Here is a 20711-nt window from a genome sequence, read left to right as displayed (position 1 = left end):
TTTTGTTAATATTATACAGTACACACATACATTTGGTTTGCGTCTGTAACACACGGTGTGCATTTATAGGACTTGTAAAAGTTACCGTTTTATTTACTTTTATTCTCTCTTAATCACAATCACGATACATACTACATACATGGAGTTTTGAGACAATGGAATTGGACATTCTCTCATCTGAAGGGATAAAAGCTGACACACAAACGCTGGTGAATCTGTCTTCTTCGTGTCTCACCATCACTTGTTATTTAGTTTTATTGAGTGTTCCTGCTCATGCTGAATTAGTGTGCACCTTATGGTGTATGATGTCAAAAAAAAACAAAAATACACAGACGTAGGTATATATGATTTGGAATTATTCGTTTTATAACCTGTATAGTACATTTCGGAAAACTTTGTGGCACGGATGCAACATTATTCATATTCATTCGCATAACATCTTGCGGTTTGTAATCAGTGACTCCGTGTTTTTTTTCCCGATCTTGCCAGTCCCCACATGTTGCTGTATGCTGTTTCTTTTCTACTCCAGGACATGCAGAGGATAGAATAGTACAGAGCAGTAAGTTCAGCGCTATATGCAATCATCAGATTCAACTGTTCACACACACACGCAAGGACAGTCTTTCCTACATTTACAACGTGTGTACCTGTTACAATGTACACGCTTCTCTCTATGCTGTGGTTCCTATTACACACTTGAAAGAAAGAGACAATATATGTGAAAACATCATCGCACTAATGCAATATTATTTGAAAACGAACAGCATCAGATTGGGTGTGGATTTATGTTGGCGCTATTATTGAAAGAAAAAAAAGATCAACATGTGCGTTGATCCTGCAGCACTGAATAAGCTCACGCGCTCTAACATCCCCCACCCCACCCCCCAATCTGACTCTTAAGAAACAGCGCAAGTACAGACGCAAACCAAGTGTGATCAAGAGTCACCGGTTCGATCCCCACTCACTCCTATATTTGCCGTTTTCAGTAGTAAGCTAATCTTTTTGGGGGGGATGTTAGAGTGCGTGAGCTTATTCAGTGCTGCAGGATCAACGCACATGTTGATCTTTTTTTCTTTACTGTGTTTACTGTAGAAACGGAACACACATGAAATGCGTGTGTTCTAAATAGCGATCTATTATTTCCACTCTAAAACTCCAGCACTTCAGTCACGCCCAGATAATCAAACAAGGCATGAGCTGGGAAAACTTAGTGAACGTTCTGCGGCGGTGGGGTATGGAATAGCCGGCTGCTGCTCGTGTTAATCGGCACATTTAGAACACAAAGAAGAGGTGAGAACGGTTTTCAGGTGAGCTGGATCTACGAGTTTTTTTGTAGACTCTGGTAATTCTAGTGTTAAATTAAACAGTGACAAAACTGAGGTTCTCCTCATTGGTTCAAAATCATCATTATCCAAAACCAATAATCTCTCTTATTATTGATAACTCTGTTGTTTCCCCATCATCTCAAGTCAAGAGTCTGGGTGTCATCCTCGACAGTACTCTATCTTTCCAATGTCACATTAATAACATCACCCGGTCTGCTTACTTCCACCTATGTAATATTAATCGCATTCGCCCCTCCCTCACTCCTCATACCACTGCCATTCTTGTTCACAGTCTTGTCACTTCTCGGCTGGACTACTGCAATTCACTCCTCTTTGGTCTCCCTAATAAATCTCTTCATAAGCTTCAGTTAGTCCAGAATTCTGCAGCACGTATCATCACTCGAACCTCATCTATTCACCATATTACTAAGGTCTAGCAGCAGCTTTATTGGCTCCCGATCAAGTTTCGAACTGATTTTAAGATTCTGCTATTAACATTTAAGGCCATTCATAACCTCGCCCCTCCATATCTGTCTGACCTTCTTCATGTTGCCATTCCATCCCGTAACCTTAGATCCTCTTCCTCCACCCATCTGACCATCCCTCCCGCCCGTCTAACTACCATGGGGAGCAGAGCTTTCAGCCGTTCTGCTCCCAAGCTCTGGAATTCATTACCTGCGGAGCTCCGAAACATCAAATCATATTCATTTTTCAAATGCAAACTTAAAACGCATCTGTTTAAAATGGCTTTTTCTTTTTCCTTCTGATTACAGTGGTTTTGTTTGGTTTTAATTTTTAGATTTTCTGTTGTTTTAAGTTGTTTATAATTGTGTCTTTTATTTATTTATTTATTGTTCGGTGTCCTTGAGTTCTCTGAAAGGCGCCTTGTATAAATAAAATATATTATTATTATTATACCTAACATTATAACCTACATTAGCCTCTATTTTACTGTAACCGCTAACACTAAGCAGGAATCAGTGCAAATTGCTCATGCGAATATTCCATCCTTACTTTACCTAAGAGTAACAACTAAATCCAATATTTTTCAGTTTTGTATGTATCATTTTAAACTTTAAAAAAAAGTCTTGACATATTACAGTCAATGTTAGCTGAATTTAAAAAGATTACTTTTTGGAAAAGATACACCATATGAAACATATGATAACAATTGTAATCAAAAACACTATAAGTGTAAGAAGGCATGTACTAGTTGAAATGTAACAGTGTAAACAATATTTAAAGTAAACAAAAAAATTGTACATTGAAAAAAGCTAAATTATTTTCCTACTGTGCACTCGCAGGTGAGTAAGAAGATGAAGCAGAAAGCTTTCTTTTCCGAGTGGGTGTTGACTCTGGGCTCACCAACTTCCTCACATCCTTTGCAGATTTACCAGGCTTTTGTCTAAGAAAGGAGCAGAAAGTTGTATTAGATTCATCTAACCTTGCAATTTCTGTACTGGCCATATGTAGTACAGGGTTGAAGAAATCTAAACATATTTCAGCACAATCTGGTGCAAGGTACAAACCAGACTTGGGGGAAATTCCAGTTCAACACAGGACAAACCCATTTTTTCAATGACAAGGGGACAATTAAAATTTGCCAATCAATCTGACTGCATGTTTTTGGATTGTGGGGTGTAAGAAAAATATAATGTATTTTAAAAGTAAGTGTAAAATTACTTTAATTCGCTTTACATACTACGATACCACAGGAAAGTTGTTCGTAGTGTTTCATATTGAAAGCCACCTTTGCAAAATATGGCAAACTGACAATAGCAAAAAGTCACTTCTTAAAATAAATTCTGCATTGCAAGTAACGTTTATGTATTTGGCATATGACAGAATGCAGTGTTTAGCATTAACTATTTCATCGATTTTACAATCTAGGCTCGAGACTGGATCCCATTTCTTTTCTGTGTGGAGTTTGCAAGCTCTCTCTGTCTCTGCATTGTTTTTTCTCCCACACTTCAAAGATGTGCAGGCCAGGTTGATTATCTTTTTTTATACTGGATCTCTACGACTGTGACTGTTGGTGTTCACATAAGTGGGCTTTGTGATGGATCTCCTGCGATCCTGAATCAGATTAAACAGGTTTGTGAATGTCATATTATATATTTACATGAACAAAAATATAATTCAAAACCAATGTTGCTACATTTGCTTCCAGTGATCCATGATAGGTTTTTGACCTTGAAGATATTGTAGGAGTAGACAAAAGACATGACTGGCCATATGGATATAAAAGGACTCCACAGTTATGTCAATGCCAATTTATAAGAGTTGCATCATGTCCTGCAATGAGTCTTTTGCATTCTATTTCCTTCTTTCAATACTTTAACATTTTAATTACACTTATAGATATATATATATTGCACACACATATGTAAATATATGCATACATTCCTCCCCTCCACCAAATGGGACTGTTTAACAACACACCCTTGGTGTATTGTATTTGGATTGTACTATCATAAGGTTATCTGCTTCTCCAATGGGTACTGTTTAACCTGGATTTAATAAACCTGAATTTATTATTTCAGGCCTGTTCAAGATTATATTCTAGGTTTGGACAGTTCTGCCAATACTGTAGATATTTCTAATTTATTCCTTCTGCACTGCTGCTTGGGAGCTTATTTTATTCTGGACATGCTCGATATCTAGGCATGTCAGAGGATTGGGACTTCATTAAGTGTGGTCTGGCCTCACTTGGGGAGGCAAAATGTGGAAGGGGTGGGGGTCTGAAGGAGGAGAGAAAGAGAGCAAGCTATTCTTTTTATCCCCACAATTATCAGTGGCAACACAATAATCAGCTTCATAGTCATAACTCCCAGCAATATTGGAAATTGAGGTTAAAGCTATCATATGTAATAATTTACTGCCTTAATTTAAGACTATAAAATGACAACAAAAATTCTGAAACAATGCCTCTATGACCAAACAGTGAACTTTGTGAGCTGGATTGTCAAAGGTCTCGATAATGAATTAAAGAGGAAGAAAGTATTCACACACCTAATAGGTGTAAACGCCAAGATAGTACTTTTACAATAAACTCACTTAATCAGCACGGATCAGTTTCATTTGCAAAGAGATTGGACTGGCCAAATATTCCACTCCAGCTATAGAAAGAAAACTAGAGGTGTAGGAATCTTAATTCAAAGAACAATTTCATTTGTGGCATCAGATGTAGTATCTGATACTGAAGCGCTAAAATGTGATGGTGATGGATAATTTATTTAATTGTAAAGTAATTTTGATAAATATCTATTCTTCCAATGTGGATCATAGGACTTCATCCAAAATGTATTTGCATCCAGTCCTTACTTGAACATTCATAAAATTATAATGGCTGGAAACTTTGTGTTTTAAATCCAGACCTGCATAGGTCTTCAGCTACAGGGGCAAGAACATCTAGCACTACAAAAATAATCATACAGTTTTAACTGATCAAAACTTATTACAGCCATGTAGATTTCTAACTCCATACTTAAGAGCATATTCCTTCTTCTCATCAGTATATCATTATATTCAGGAATTGATTATTTCTCGCCCACGATCAAATCTTGCAAGTATGATGCTATTGTTATCTCCAACCATAAAGCTCAAATCATTATGCCCCACATAGTCATCTCACAGCTATTGTCTTAACCACATTATTAACTAACGAGAACTATACAGAATTTATATCCAAGAAAATGGATTAATTTTTTAGAGATAAATGCATCCTCAGAGGTTTCTGAAGGAACTAGGGGGCTCCGCCCCCTGCTCGCTTCGCTCGCCAACCCCTGGTGTTGGGAAATTACAAAGAGCGTGATGTATGAATGAGATATAGCATACTGTGAAGGTGTAGATGACGCAGATAGGAAGCAAACAATAAAGTGTTTGGCACAGTGTAAAGGTTTATTGGAAAATTTCTTTGTAAACAACATTAGTAGTAAAGATGGTGTCTTGTCCTTGAATGAGTTTTCCTTGGCATGGAGCATTTATGACCTTAACTTTAACGTCAGATGAACGTCAAAGTTGTGAGAAGGCCACATAAAGTTGTCCATGTACAAAAACGGGCTCAGATAGGTAGATGCCAACCTTGTGCATGGTTTGTCCTTGTGATTTGTTGATGGTCATGGCAAAGGCAGGTTTAATGGGGAATTGTTTCCGTTTAAGTGTAAAAGGTAATTCCAGGTCAGAACTTGTAAGGTCAATTTTAGGAATTAGAACAGTATTGTTAGCATGTGATCCTGTAAGAACTGTTGCTTGAATAACATTGTGTGTTATGGTGTAGACGACTAAACGTGTACCATTGCATAAACCCGGTTTAGTGTTAAGATTTCTTAATAGCAGGAGTATTGTTCCGTTTTTAAGGCTAAGACTGTGTTGCGGTAATCCGGCTGGGTTAATAGTGTTCAAATATGCTAAGGGGAAATTAAGATGGTCATTGTCGTCATCAGAGTCAACTTTGTCAGAGCTTAGAAAGAGGTGTGACTCTCCAGGAAGTAATGAAATGACCTGGTTATTAATGTGATCAACAGTAATATTTTTTGGACATAATATACTTCGTTGTGTTAAAAGGGGCATTTGGTCTAATGAGACCGCTGTTCCAAATGTCTCCGTAAGTAAGTCGTCGCAGATGAAGGGTTGAGGAATTGTAATAATATCTGGGTGAAATCCATCTGTATTGGTGAGTGTACAATGTTCTAGTTGTAATAACCAATTGTTATATTCGGGATCTGGAAATCGCATGTTTTGTACCAAGTGTATCTTTAGAAAGCAATGGCAATTGTTCGCGTAACATTTTTTGTTCCGCGGTTTTAGAAGCTTGCCGAGGTGAATTTTTTTTTTTGATGCGGGTTCGTGTTTGTGGTCCTGTTACTCAAGCCGTCTACTTTTGTATCCGTGATCGTGAATTGATGACTTGTTTGATCTTTATCGTTAGGAATATGGATAAGTAATAAGTAGGACTGAACTCACTGTTAATATGCGGACTGTTCGTTTCTTCGTATTATCACCAATCAGGTCTCGCGCCTGTATATGTATTGTAGTTCGGTCTCGTGTTGTTTATATGACGTCGTCGCGTATTTTAAGGTGGACTGAATAATAGCTGAGTGCATGGCATGTGGAGCAATAGGTAAGAACTGTCTAAAATCTACTCCTAATAAAAGTACCTTTACTCCAAAGGGAATATTATTATTCATCAACGCAATGCCAGTAGGATGTAATGCAGTTCATAAAGTTTTTACTTTCAGGTACTTCGTTAGTTAGAAGCTTCTGTAGATATGCAGGATATGAATGTAAAGGAGGCAGTGTAATTTGACTTTTTTGACAACAACGTGTAAATTCATTACTTGTATTGCCATTTGTTTCTTCAGGGAAGTTAAGTGAATGACAATGATTGCAAATGACATTCATTAATCCCAATGAATTTTCATGAAAAGTGGACTTATTATTGAACGCGCTGTCAGCTAACTGGCGCAATCGTTAGTGTGGTCGTGGGTCTGAATCGTCCTTTTTGTGTACGTTTCGCGTGCTACGTCCGTAGTCTGTCCCGTTTCGTGTCCAATGGGCTTTGTGTGGCGCTCGCGGCTTGTTTTTTTTTTGTGTGCTGGGGGCTTGTTGCCTGAGTTTATATTTCTGTTAGTGGAGGGGGTGTTTGTGTGTCGTGGGGCTGAATCGTCCTTTTTGTGTGCGAACCGTTTCGTGTGCTATGTGTGCCTGCGTGTGACTCCTTTGTTTTTGGTGTCCTAGGGGTGCGTGGCCTCATTTCTTATTTCAGTTACTGGAGGGGGGCTTTGGGTGTCATGGGTCTCAATCCTCTTCTTTGTGTGTGTCCCGTTTCGTGTGCAATGGCTTCGTGCATTTACGTTGCATTCCATCCGGCCGGTTTCCGTTGCTTGGAGGGGGGGGGGGGGTGGGGGGGGGGGGGTTGTTTGTGGGGCACCTGCGCAGTACGTCTTTTGCGCCCACGGCCCATGGCCGGATGTCCCTGCGTCCATCCGGTTTAGCATTCTCAGTTAGTAATATGGATACTCTAGGAAACTGAAGGCATTTTTAAGAGGACAGATTATCTTATATCTCTCTCACAAAAATAAATGGTAAACCAAGAAGGCTTCATAGTTAATCAGTGAAATTACCAGAACAGATCAAGAACACGTCAGGTGTCCAAATTAAGCACTTTTTAGGAAAAGACAGGATTTACAATCAGAACTCAACCTCTTGATAACAAAAGAAACAGAACAACTCATTCTTAATCACGACATCGTTAATATGAACGCAGAGAGGAGGCTAACAAGTTCTTAGCTCAAAAAAACGACAAACAGGAAGTTTGCAATGCAGTATCAGTAATCACCAAAACAGATGAGGATAAAATCATTGACCATAAAAATATAATGCACACATTTAAAGACTATTGTAAGTCCTTATAGTCTACTCAGTTTAAAGAATATAAGACACAATCTAATGCATTTATTGATACAGTACGGATACCACAGTTGGATACTCTCAGTGCAGAGAAACTGGATAAAACTCTGACACTACCAGAATTACTAGACACTATAAACTCACTTCAGAGTGGGAAAGCACCAGGTCCTGGTAGCTACCCTGCTAAATTTTATAAAACATTTTCAATTAAGTTAGCTCCCATTTTATTAGCAACATTTACAGAAGCCAGAGACAATAAAATTCTACCTCAAACTTTTTGCCAAGCATTTCCATTTTTCCTAAGAAAAATAAGGATGTATTTCAATGTGCATCATACACACCAATATCACTTCTGAATAATGATGTTGAGATACTCTCCAAAGTTCTAACTAGAAGAATTGAGAAAGTGTTCCCTTCGGTAATATCACAAAACCAAACCAGATTTATTAAAGGTATACACTTAGCTTCGAATCTTTGATGCCTATTTAATATAATATAATATATGAATACAGTAATCCCTCCTCCATCGCGGGGGTTGCGTTCCAGAGCCACCCGCGAAATAAGAAAATCCGCGAAGTAGAAACCATATGTTTATATGGTTATTTTTATATTGTCATGCTTGGGTCACAGATTTGCGCAGAAACACAGGAGGTTGTAGAGAGACATGAACTTTATTCAAACACTGCAAACAAACATTTGTCTCTTTTTCAAAAGTTTAAACTGTGCTCCATGACAAGACAGAGATGACAGTTCCGTCTCACAATTAAAAGAATGCAAACATATCTTCCTCTTCAAAGGAGTGCTTGTCAGGAGCAGAGTCTGTCACAGAGATAGAGAGAAAAGCAAACAGATCAATAGGGCTGTTTTTCTTTTAAGTATGTGAAGCACCGGCGGCACAAAGCTGTTGAAGGCGGCAGCTCACACCCCCTCCGTCAGGAGCAGACAAAGTGAGACAGAGTTTGTTTTTCAATCAAAAATCAATACGTGCCCTTCGAGCTATTAAGTATGCGAAGCTCCGTGCAGCATGTCGTTTCAGGAAGCAGCTGCACAAAAGATCACAAAATGAAGATAATCTTTCAGCATTTTTAGACGAGCGTCCGTATCGTCTAGGTGTGCGAACAGCCTCCCTGCTCAATCCCCCTACGTCAGGATCAGAGAAAGTCAGCGCAAAAGAAAGAGAAAAGTAAGCTGGGTAGCTTCTCAGCCATCTGCCAATAGCGTCCCTTGTATGAAATCAACTGGGCAAACCAACTGAGGAAGCATGTACCAGAAATTAAAAGACCCATTGTCCGCAGAAACCCGCGAAGCAGCAAAAAATCCGCGATATATATTTAAATATGCTTACATATAAAATCCGCGATGGAGTGAAGCCGCGAAAGGCGAAGCGCGATATAGCGAGGGATTACTGTATATAAATTGGACCTATGAAGTCCAATACTCCAGAGATCTTATGCTTGGATGCAGAAAAAGCATTTGACATGGTTGAAAGATACTACCTATTCACCACATTGCATAAATTTGGGTTTGGCCTGAACATAAGTGCATGGATCAAACTACTGTATACCAGTCAAGAAGTTTCAGATTGTATTAACAACATTATTTCAGACTACTTCAAACTAAAATGTGGTACTAGATAAGGACGCCCCCTGTCACCAATGCGATTTACAATTGCCATTGACTATTCACTTTCGAAATGCATCAGAGATAAAGGGGATGTCTATATCACACCCAACAAAATTAATTTGAACAGAAGTTTTTTTTTTCCAGGGAATTCCCCAGAAAACAACATTAGACTGGCCCTTTTATCATTCATTTGAAACCGAAATATCCACACATCCAAAGGGTTTAACTACAACGACCTAAATCAGAAGGCGGCATGGCTCTAACTTATTTTCAATTTTGTTACTGGGTGTCAAATATACAAGCTCCAAAAACCTGGACATTGAAACAAATAGATAAACAAACACTATCTTGGTCTGCGATAGAAATGAAATCCTGCAGTACTTCTTTATACTCCTTGCTTTGTACACCAGAAAATACAAGGTATCGTCAATATACTAACAACCCAATTGTCTTTCATTGACTCAGAATATGAAACCAATGTAGGAAGCACTTCCAAGTTAGAGAAGCTTTTATCTGTGGCACATCTACATGATAACCACCTTTTTCCACCCTCTTTTTCCAAACTCTCAGTTTTTAATGTATGGAAAACGTATGGGATGAAATCATTTAGAGATTTGTATATAATGTCTTTGCATCCTACAAACAATTACACTCGAAATTTAGCTTCCCATCAACACAATTTCTCTATTATCTCCAAATTAGAAACTTTGCTAAACAAAATCTGCCCAATTTTCCCACCATCCACCTATTTCTATTCCAGAAGAAACACTGATCATTCTTTAAGAGTCAGACAGCTTTTCTATCATATATAAAACCTTTTTAAAGTCCACTCCTTTCAAAGATCCCAGAGTACATTGGAGATAGGATCTCTTACTCAACATTTCAGAAAAGGATAGGAATGCAGCCATGTGCAGAATACACTCTAGCTCTATACGTGCAAAGAATTCAATTGTTCAACTTAAAATCTTTTATCGAGCACATCTATCTTGTTTAAAATTGTACAAAATATGTCCTGGGCAAGATCCAACCTGCGAACGTTGCAATCTTGAAAACAATTGTTGAAAACTTTTTAAAAATCTGGCAGGCTCTCATCGATAACATTTCAGAATAAGCATTTATATTGGGGAGAAGGACTCCTTCACCGCTTTACTACTCTCAAAGTTTTACTCTGGCTGTTGGCCTTCCTCTCTTTCTCATGGGTGGGGGGTTGAAATGAATTTAGTTTTTTTAAGTTTGACTTGCTTGTATGGAATATTACTTGCTTTTAATAAATACAATAAAAGATTAATACAAACAGATAAAAATGTCAGTTTGGATGGATAAAGGACAGACAACAAGGGAGCTGAACATCAACTATAAGAAAATCTCACAGAGCTCTTTGTGGTGATTGTTTTAGAGTTGTTGCAGAGGGAAATTTCACTCTGGTGTAGAGGACGGGCACAGCCTAACCATTAACAATAAATAAAAAAACAAATGAGTAACAGATGCCTAACCTAAACTTATGTGGTTTCACAGTTGCTTATCTCAGTTCTCAGTAGAATTTTGTTAAGTTTCATGAACTTGTAAAGTTGGAGTTTACAACAGCATTAACCAAAACTATACATATAGAAGTAATGTATTGTACAACTGTCAAACCTTAGCAAATTAAGGCACAAACCTAAGCAAATCAGGAAACTGACAAACGAGATGTCATTGTGTTGGTATAAGATGTTGGCCATGACTCGAACTAATGGCACCTAATTACATTATACTGTGACAAACATGTAGCAGATTAACACAAAATATTAATTTGTCAAATAATTTAGCGAAAAGCAATCTAATAAATTTTGAGAATTTGAAACTGCAGTTTTTTCCAACCAGAAAAAGGGCTCTAACAATTTATTGATTTATTTGAGTTCGACACAAACCTTAATAACTAACTTATAAACATTTTTTCAGAAGGATTCTCCATGGCTAAAAAACTGGAGAAGCACCATCAGGGGTTCAGCTGCTAGGGAGTGACTTGATTTTAGTAAAGCCACAAATATTCCTGAATATTGGAAGGCGGTAATTGAAAATTATGCTTACTCTTTTTTTGCCATCTTACGGTTTTTGCAATGTTTTGGGATGATGCAAAGAAATTACAACAAGAACACTGTATACGTCCTGATGAAAAGAAAATGCAATGACTTTAAAGTCGAGATGGATAAGGTGCTTCAATGACGTAATTTTCATACTGTGATATACTGCTGATCAGTAAACAAGAGTTTTGCAAACAGTAGGCTTTGAATGTTTTAAAGTATTTTTTGAGTGACTTGCCAAGTAAGATACAATGACTGCAACCTCAGTTCACTGTTTGCTTCATGCTTCTAAATTACAGCTGAAGCCTCATGTATAAAACTTTAACTTGGGTTCCACACTAAAATTTTGCTTATGCTCCAAAGACAAAAACAGTGTCACTCACAGAAACCATGTGCATGCCATATCAAGTTTCTTTATAAATGTCAAATCAACTTTTGTGAGTACAAAGTTTTAGCGATTTTGGGTCACCTTCTGCCAGTAACCATATACCGTTCAGCCACAACATTTAAACCACCTACCTAACATTGTGCAGGTCCCCCTTGTGGTGTGAAACAGGTCTAACGTGTCAAGGCATGGACTCCTCAAGACCTCTAAAGGTGTCTTGGGGTACCTGGCACCAAGACGTTAGCAGCAGATACTGTAAGTCATATACATTGTGAGGTGGGACCTCCATGGATTGGACTTGTTTTTCTAGCACATCCCACAGATGCTCAATCAGACAGAGATCTGGCTAATTTGGAGGTAAAGCCAACACTTTGAACTCTGTATCATGTTCCTCAAACCATTTCTGAACCATTTTTACAGTGTGGCAGGTTGAATTATCTTGCTGAAAGAGGCCACTGCCATCAGGGAATACCCTTGACATGAAGAGGTCTACGTGGTCTGCAAAAATGTATAGGTTGGTGGAATGTGTCAAAGTAACACCCACATGAATACCACCTTCTCCTATAGTACATCCTGCTGTCATCTCTTCCCTAGGTAAATGACGTACATACATCTGGCCATCCAAATGATCTAAAAGAAAACGTGATTCATAAGACAAAGCCATCTTCTTCCATTGCTCCATGGTCTAGTTCTGATGCTCAGGTGCTTTTGGTAGTGGACGTGGATTCATCATGGGTACTCTGACTGTTCTATTGCAAAGTAACCCCATACACAGCATGCTGCAAATATACTTTGCATTCTGACAAAGTTCTTTTGGGGGATCAGACCAGACAGGTGAACCTTCTCACCCCAGGCACATCAATGAACCTGGGTTGACCATGACCCTTGTTGCTGGTTCACCGGTTGTACTTTTTTGGAACACTTTTAAAAGGTGCTAACCACTGCATACTGTGAATGTTCCTCATCACAATTTGTCTCTTGTCAAAGGCACCCAGAACCTTATGCTTGTTATTTTTTTTTGCTTCCAACAATTTACCTTCAAGAACTGACTGTTCACTTGCTGACTAATGTATCGCACCCCTTGACAGGTGTCACTGTAACAAGATAATCACTTCACCTGTCAGTGGTTTTAATGTTGTTGCTGATCAGTGTAAATAGCTTAAAAAAAGCCTTTTTTGAACATTCATAATCTAACCACAGTATAAATTTACCCATGTTCCTGAGTCACGTTTTCACTACAAACCATGGGAGAACATAGAAAATGAAATTTCAGTGAATGTAAACTTGAGGTATTACTGACTGTAGTAGGGAACATAAAAAACATTCTTTTTGCTGGTCTTTCTGGGGGAGTCATAAATAAAAGAAAAAAGAGTGGGAAAAAGTGCCAGCAGCTAAGTGCCATCATGCAGTGCTCAGCTCACCGCCAGTATACAGCGTGAACTGACATAAGCTGTAAGCACAAAACAGAGATTTTAAGAACATTCTTACTGAATTTGTGAAAACAACATCATTTAGGCAAGTAAATGTCCATGCTACAATACATACAAGTCTCTTTGCGTACAAAGTATAACATCCTTACTTTGAATTGCCATTGCATTAATTCCCTTAGGGGCTGGGTCTTGGTCATCCATGTGGTCATCCTTGGTCTATCTTAGGTGGCACAGGTAATTTATGTTTGGTGAGTGGTGTGAGGAGGCAGGCTCTGAAGGGGTACTCACTATAACCTGAACAATAGATTATACAATTGGTGCCATTTGTTGTACGACATACAATGGCATGCAAAAGTCTGGGCACCTCTGCTTAAAATGTCTGTTACTGTGAATGATTAAATAAGCAGAAGATGAACTGATCCCCCAAAGGCATAAAGTTAAAGATGATACAATTCTTTAATATTTTAAGCAAAATTACATTTTTATTTCCATCATTCAGAAGTACAAGATATCAAAAAAATAAAAAGAGCCTGAAGCAAAAGTTTGGACACCCGACAGGGTCAATACTTAGTAACACGCCATCCAGCAAGTACCACAGCTTGTAAATGCTTTCTGCAGCCAACTAAGAGGCTTTCAGTTCTTATTTTTCCCCATTCAGCTTTGCAAAAGACTTCTAATTGGTCAAGACTCTTGGGCTGTCTTGCATGCACTGCTCCTCTGAGATCTATCCACAGATTTTCAATAATGTTTAGGTCAGGGGACTGTGAGGGCCATTGCAAAACCGTCAGCTTACGCCGCCATTGTAAATTTTGAGGTGTGTTTCGTAATTATCTTGTTGTATGATTCATCCTTTTTTTAACTTCAACTTTTTTTTTCCAGATGGTGTGATGTTTGCTTCCAAAATTTGCTGGCATTTATTTGAATTCATTCTTCCCTCTACCAATGACATGTTCCGTGTGCCACTGGCTTAATAGTTGGAGAGATGTTCTTTCCCTGAAATTCAGCACCCTTTTTTTCCCCAAACATATCCTTGCATATTATGGACAAAAATGTTCCAATTTGACTTCATCAGTATACAGGAATTGTTTCCAAAATGCATCACGCTTGTTTAGATGTTCATTTGCATACTTCAGGCCCTGATTTTTGTGGCTAGGATGCAGGAAAAGTTTTCTTCTGCTGACTCTGCCATGAAGGTCATATTTGTTCAGGTGTCACTGCAGAGCAGAACAGTGCACTACCCACAACTAATGAAGGTCTTCTACAGTCAAGCTGGAGTTTTATTTGTCTTTCTAGCAATCCAAAAAGCAGTTTTTTCAGAAAGTTTTCTTGGTGTTCTAGACCGCAACTTGAATTCCACCGATCTTGTTAAATGCCATTTTTTAATAACATTACGAACTGAGGAAACAGCTACCTGAAAACACTTTGCTATATTCTTGTAGCCTTCTCCTGCTTTGAGAGCATCAATTATTTTATTTTTCAGAGTGTTAGGCAGCTGCGTAGAAGAGCCCATAGCTGCTGACTGTTGGGACAAGATCTGAGGAATCAGAGAATTTATATAGCTTTGCAATTTGCACCACCTGGGTTTCCTAATGATGACAGTGGACAAGCCATAGCTCTAACAAGCTAAACAAGGTCTGAGACCTTGGTAAAAATGATCTGAGACCTCAAATATCTTGCATGGTGCTCCTTTCCTTTTTTCATTGTATAATTGTACAAAACAAAAACAATATATTAATCTTGCATAAAATGCTGAAAAGAAGTGTAATCTTTAACTTTATGCTTTTTGATGATCAATTCATAGTCTGCTCACTTAACAGACATTTTAAACAAGGTTGCCCAAACCTTTGCATGCCACTGTAAACGGCATTGGTAGCATAAGCTCTTTTGGAGTATATCGGCAATAGCAGGCAAAGAAAGGAGTATGTTTTCAGGGATTGTAATGATTTTCTGGCTCATGATGATGACTGATTTATAAGTCTTAAGAGTTGTTGCTGAATTGAAGCCTACATTATGGAGACCATCACTCAGAAATCACACAATCCATGTTTCATTACAAGTTTTAACAACTGTAGGGTATTAGGCGATTGGCACTTTTCAGGATGAGCTGGCTGACCAGTCATGGAGCTCACAGTCATACCTGAGCCATCTTTTTGGGGATGGTATAATAAAGATGCTTTCCAGATACATTTAATTTTCTTTATGGTCAAGGTGAGCAGGCTGAGATCAAAAGGTAATTTGCAATGATTGCTGATTTTCCTAATGTAATCAGTGTAATTGACTGCACATATATTGCGATAAAGGTCATGCTACAGAATTAATTTTCTTTTGTAAAGAGAAATCACTTTCATTCAATATACAATTAATATGTGATGCTTAAATGTACCTGATTAAAGTTGCTGCAATGTGGGTAAATTCAACATATAATTCTTTTATTTTATCAAGTAGCAGTGTGAAAAGCAGACTTTAGGGTCATACTGTGTGTGATGGATAGCTTCTTGGTAATGCTACCACTGCCAAATATGTCATTCAACACACTACACACCTATTTTGAATTAAAAAAAATACATAGGTTACACACTAAGACAATTAACATTAAGCGTTGTCACACACGTGCGAGTAGGGGGACGTTGTGTTAACCAAGTAAAGGTAATTCCACGCCAGGCCGGGGGGGGGCGGGGTGCACTAAACCTTCTCCTGTTGTCTCTACAGACCAGCCGCGGGAAAACCTATTTGAATCAAGAACGTCACTTCCAGTTCCGGCGCCTATGTGAATTTCCCCCTGGGATTAATAAAGTATCTATCTATCTATCTATCTAGAAGGACGTCACTTCCAGTTCCGGCGCCTAGAAGGATGTAACTTCCTGTTCCGGCGCCTAGGACGATGTCACTTCCTGTTCCCTACATCACTTCTGGTTACCCTACATCACTTCCTGTCTGACCACTTAAAACCGCCATCTTTTCCAACCTTGATCAGTTCTGTCTTGGACTCCGTGCAATCAACAACTGTGTTGCATAAAAAAGAAAAACCTTTGCAGCTAGGAACATTATACGGGTGGCTGCCCCAAACCTTCCTTTACGTGTGTCGAGTCTGTTCTTTTACAGTGGCGTAGTCGGCAGGATGATGGCCTCCTGGAGAGATTGGAAGGCAAACCTAAACTCAACACACGTTTATAATCCAACAAAATATCAGATGGGTAAGTACCGCTCCCGAGTTGCCGAGTGGGCGTCCGTCGGGGTGTGTCATGGAAAGCTTGAATATGCTTCGACCCATCATCCTGTTAAAGGTCCGGGGAAAAATAGCCCCGGGACCCACAGGCTAGAGCCAAGTGCGTCAGGGAACGCATTGAGAACTTATTATGGCCTCCTGGGTGTGGGGACTGCCCATACATATCCCATGAAGGGCAAGCCCTTTAAGACAGGTGGGAGAAACCCAGGCTGGCAGGTGAGAAACATAATGGCCTGGATATACAACCCCGCTAAGGCAACTAAGAAACAGGCCATGGCTTTGTGGGCTAAGGTGGTTGGTTGGTTACAACCCCATAAAACATCCAGCCACCAAATTGCGGAGCAAGTGGCTTGCGCTCTATTACTTAGATCCCTATCTGGAAAATTCGCCCAGCCGGCCTGGGATTATACAGATATTGTCTCGCTAGCCGAGAAAATAGATCACCTCAGGGCAGAAACCGGCTTGGGAGTGTCAGAACGGGACTCGTGTGAACCTGGGCGTGCTCGCGTCCCTATTACACAGTCCCGCGGCTATAATGCGAGGCGTGTTCAGGTAAACCCTGGAAAGCGCCAGTGGGCCCTGCAAGGCGACGAAGGGGTCTGCGGGGTGATGCGGGAGGAGGCACGGTGCGTGCTCGCTAATCCACTGGCCTGTCCACATACAGGAAAAGTGCTAGTCAATGGAATTAAAGTTATTGCTTTATTTGATTCCGGCAGTAACATTTCCATTGTTGCTGACCAATTGATATTACCGCGACAATGGTGTAAGATTAAGACCCGCATTACCTGTATTCACGGGGATGTCCGGTATTATCGATCCGCCAACTGTTTTATCTGTCGGGATGGCGTACTTAAGAAGTTAACGGTGGCAGTGATGGATGATCCTCCCTTCCCCGTGATTCTAGGAAGAGATTGGGTCGAAATAAATAGCAGTGATAAAGGCGCTTCTTCTCCTCGTTCACTAGGTCTAGTCACGGACGCGAATTCAGCGCCCTCAACTTCCTCCACGCCGTGTATACAGCCGGCTGAGGAGCGGACTTCGGCCTCTAGTGATGACGAAGAAACACCCGGGACGTCGCAACCCGTGACGTCATTAGCAGGCGCTGAGACGACTCGGGACGAAAACCCGCCCCTTGAGGTCGAATCCGATCCTCTCTCACGTCTGCAGTTTCAATTCAGGCAGACGCCGGCTTCATTTAAAAGGGAGCAATGGAATGATGACTCCCTTAAATTTGCAAAGAATGCAGTCGTTCTGATAGATGGCCAACGCACCTCACATCCAATGCCACAGGGTCCTCACTTTGTGCTCAATAATGATCTGTTATATCGGATGGCAGAGCATGAGGGACAGATGAGGTCGTTGTTGTTAGTGCCACGGACTTACCGGCGACAGGTCTGTGAACTAGCACATGCCCATCTGCTGGGAGCCCATTTGGGCCCCAAAAAAACACTGGAGAGAATTAAACTCCGATTTTTTTGGCCCGGAATTAACGAGGAGGTTCGCCGCTTTTGCACATCCTGTCCAGAATGTCAATTGAGGCAAATTCCTAGGAGGGATCGTGCTCCTCTAGTTCCATTACCCTTAATTGATATCCCTTTTGAACGTATTGGGGTCGACCTGGTGGGACCCCTAGAGCCCTCCGCCAGAGGTCATAAATACATAATGGTCCTGGTAGATTATGCTACCCGATTTCCAGAGGCTGTTCCGTTGCGCTCAGCTACTACTAAAGCTATCGCACGGGAATTAGTGGGTGTATTTGCGCGTGTCGGAATCCCTAAAGAAATCCTGACGGATCAAGGGACTCCTTTCACCTCGCAGACGTTCAGGGAGACCGCCAAACTACTTCAAATAAAACATTTAAACACTTCGGTATATCATCCTCAAACCGACGGTCTTGTAGAGAGGTTTAATCAAACTCTCAAACAGATGTTACGTAAGGTGGTCAATGAGGACGGAAGGAACTGGGATCAGCTTCTTCCCCTCGTCCTTTTTGCATATCAGGAAGTCCCACAAGCCTCCACGGGGTTCTCACCTTTTGAATTGCTATATGGACGACAACCCCGGGGCATATTAGACGTTTTAAAAGAAGGATGGGAGGAAGAGGCAATCCCATCAACAAATATATTAGAGTATATCGCACAGTTACGTGATAGATTTGAGAAAATTAGGCCCATATTGAAAACACACATGGAAAAGGCGCAAGCAGCTCAGGCCCGATGCTATAACCGTGGTACGTCTCTGCGGGAGTTCCGCCCGGGAGATCGTGTCATGGTTTTAGTTCCTACCTCTCATTCCAAATTACTGGCTCATTGGCTAGGCCCTTATGAAATTAAGGAGAGGAAGGGGCTGGTCGATTATTTGGTGAAACAACCGAATCGTCGACCCAGCGAGCGGATTTACCATGTCAATCTGCTGAAACCGTGGAAGGACAGGGAGTCCGAGCCCTCCTCCGGACAGCTCCGCTCTCTCTTCGCGCAGCAATTACACCTTAATTTCGGAGACAATTTGACTCGCCAGCAACGTCAGGAGCTCGAAGCAGTTATCCTGTCTGTCCCTGAGGTAGTCAGTGAAACTCCAGGTCGGACCTCCTTGGTTGCGCATGACATTGTGACAAAACCTGGGGTTATAGTCCGAGAACGCCCGTATAGACTTCCCGAAGCAAAAAAAGGCTGAAGTGGAGTTGGAGATCAGACGAATGCTGGACCTAGGTGTGATTGAGGAAAGTTATAGTCCCTGGTCCAGTCCTATCGTTATGGTCAGTAAGCCCAATGGAAGTTGGAGGTTCTGCAATGACTTCCATCGGCTTAACCAAGTCTCCCAATTTGACGCCTATCCGATGCTGCGAGTGGACGACCTCCTCGAGCGGCTAGGTCATGCCAAATTTTTGACTACTTTAGATATGACTAAGGGGTATTGGCAGGTTCCCTTAACGGACTCCGCTAAGGAAAAGACGGCGTTCAGCACCCCTAGTGGTCACTGGCAGTATCGTGTCCTCCCATTTGGATTACATGGGGCCCCTGCGACCTTCCAACGTCTGGTGGATAAAGTGCTCCGTCCTCATAATTCATATAGTGCTGCCTACTTGGATGACGTTGTCATCTATTCCAACACATGGGAGGAACACATACAGCAGGTTGAAGCTGTATTGCGGACACTGGCAAAAGCTGGGCTTCATATCAACCCGAAAAAGTGTTACTTTGGATTGGTTGAGGCTAAATATTTAGGCTATCTAGTGCGCCAGGGTATGGTGAGACCACAGTGTTCGAAAATTGATGCCATTGTGAATTGGCCCCGTCCGATAACCAAGAGGCAAGTTCAAGCCTTTCTCGGCTTAGCGGGTTACTATCGCCGGTTTGTTCCCCGGTTTTCTGAGAGAGCTACGCCCTTGACAAATCTCACTAAGATGGGTCGACCTAATCACGTGGTATGGGATGATATATCAGAGGCTGCATTCTGTGACTTGAAAATGGCCCTTACGTCAGCTCCTATATTAAAAGCGCCGGACTTTTCCGTACCCTTCATTCTCCAGACGGACGCTTCGGACACAGGTCTCGGTGCCATGCTGAGCCAAAGCGTCGATGGAGTTGAACACCCCATTATGTACCTGAGCCGGAAACTGTTGGATCGGGAAACTAGGTATGCGGCAGTGGAGCGGGAGGCTCTGGCTATTAAATGGGCGATTACACAGCTGAGATATTACCTCTTGGGACGTGAATTCACTCTTGTGACAGATCATGCGACCTTACAGTGGATGGCCTTGCACAGGGAGTCCAATCCGCGTGTTACGAGGTGGTTTTTGGATCTACAGCCATATAAATATTCGGTCATTTATCGCCGGGGTGTTCTGCAGGCCAATGCCGATGCCCTTTTTAGATGCCACGACCTCTCGGACCGGTACGCCCGACCCGACGGGTCTGGGCTGGGGGGGGGGGGGGGGGGGGGGGGGGATAGGGGCCATGTCACACACGTGCGAGTAGGGGAACGTTGTGTGGACCAAGTAAAGGTAATTCTACGCCAGGCCAGAGGGGGGCGGGGTGCACTAAACCTTCTCCTGTTGTCTCTACAGACCAGCCGCGGAAAAACCTATTTGAATCAAGAACGTCACTTCCAGTTCCGGCACCTAGAAGGACGTCACTTCCAGTTCCAGCGCCTAGAAGGATGTCACTTCCTGTTCCGGCGCCTAGAAGGACGTCACTTCCTGTTCCCTACATCACTTCTGGTTACCCTACATCACTTCCTGTCTGACCACTT

General features: G+C 41.1%; 1 protein-coding gene across 3 annotated transcripts in view; it reads right to left on the bottom strand.

Annotated features, from left to right (window-relative positions):
• bod1l1 (biorientation of chromosomes in cell division 1-like 1) overlaps window positions 1-20711 on the bottom strand; it is a 170440-nt gene that overhangs the window by 8116 nt on the left and 141613 nt on the right. For all 3 annotated transcript variants that reach the window (XM_051928655.1, XM_051928654.1, XM_051928653.1), the window contains exon 44: window positions 2617-2730. In XM_051928655.1, coding sequence (XP_051784615.1) covers window positions 2617-2730 — 114 coding nt within the window. The remainder of the gene's footprint in view (window positions 1-2616; window positions 2731-20711) is intronic.

Source organism: Erpetoichthys calabaricus, chromosome 5, assembly GCF_900747795.2.
Source record: "Erpetoichthys calabaricus chromosome 5, fErpCal1.3, whole genome shotgun sequence".
Lineage (NCBI taxonomy): Eukaryota > Metazoa > Chordata > Cladistia > Polypteriformes > Polypteridae > Erpetoichthys > Erpetoichthys calabaricus.
This window is presented reverse-complemented; position numbering and strand designations above follow the sequence as displayed.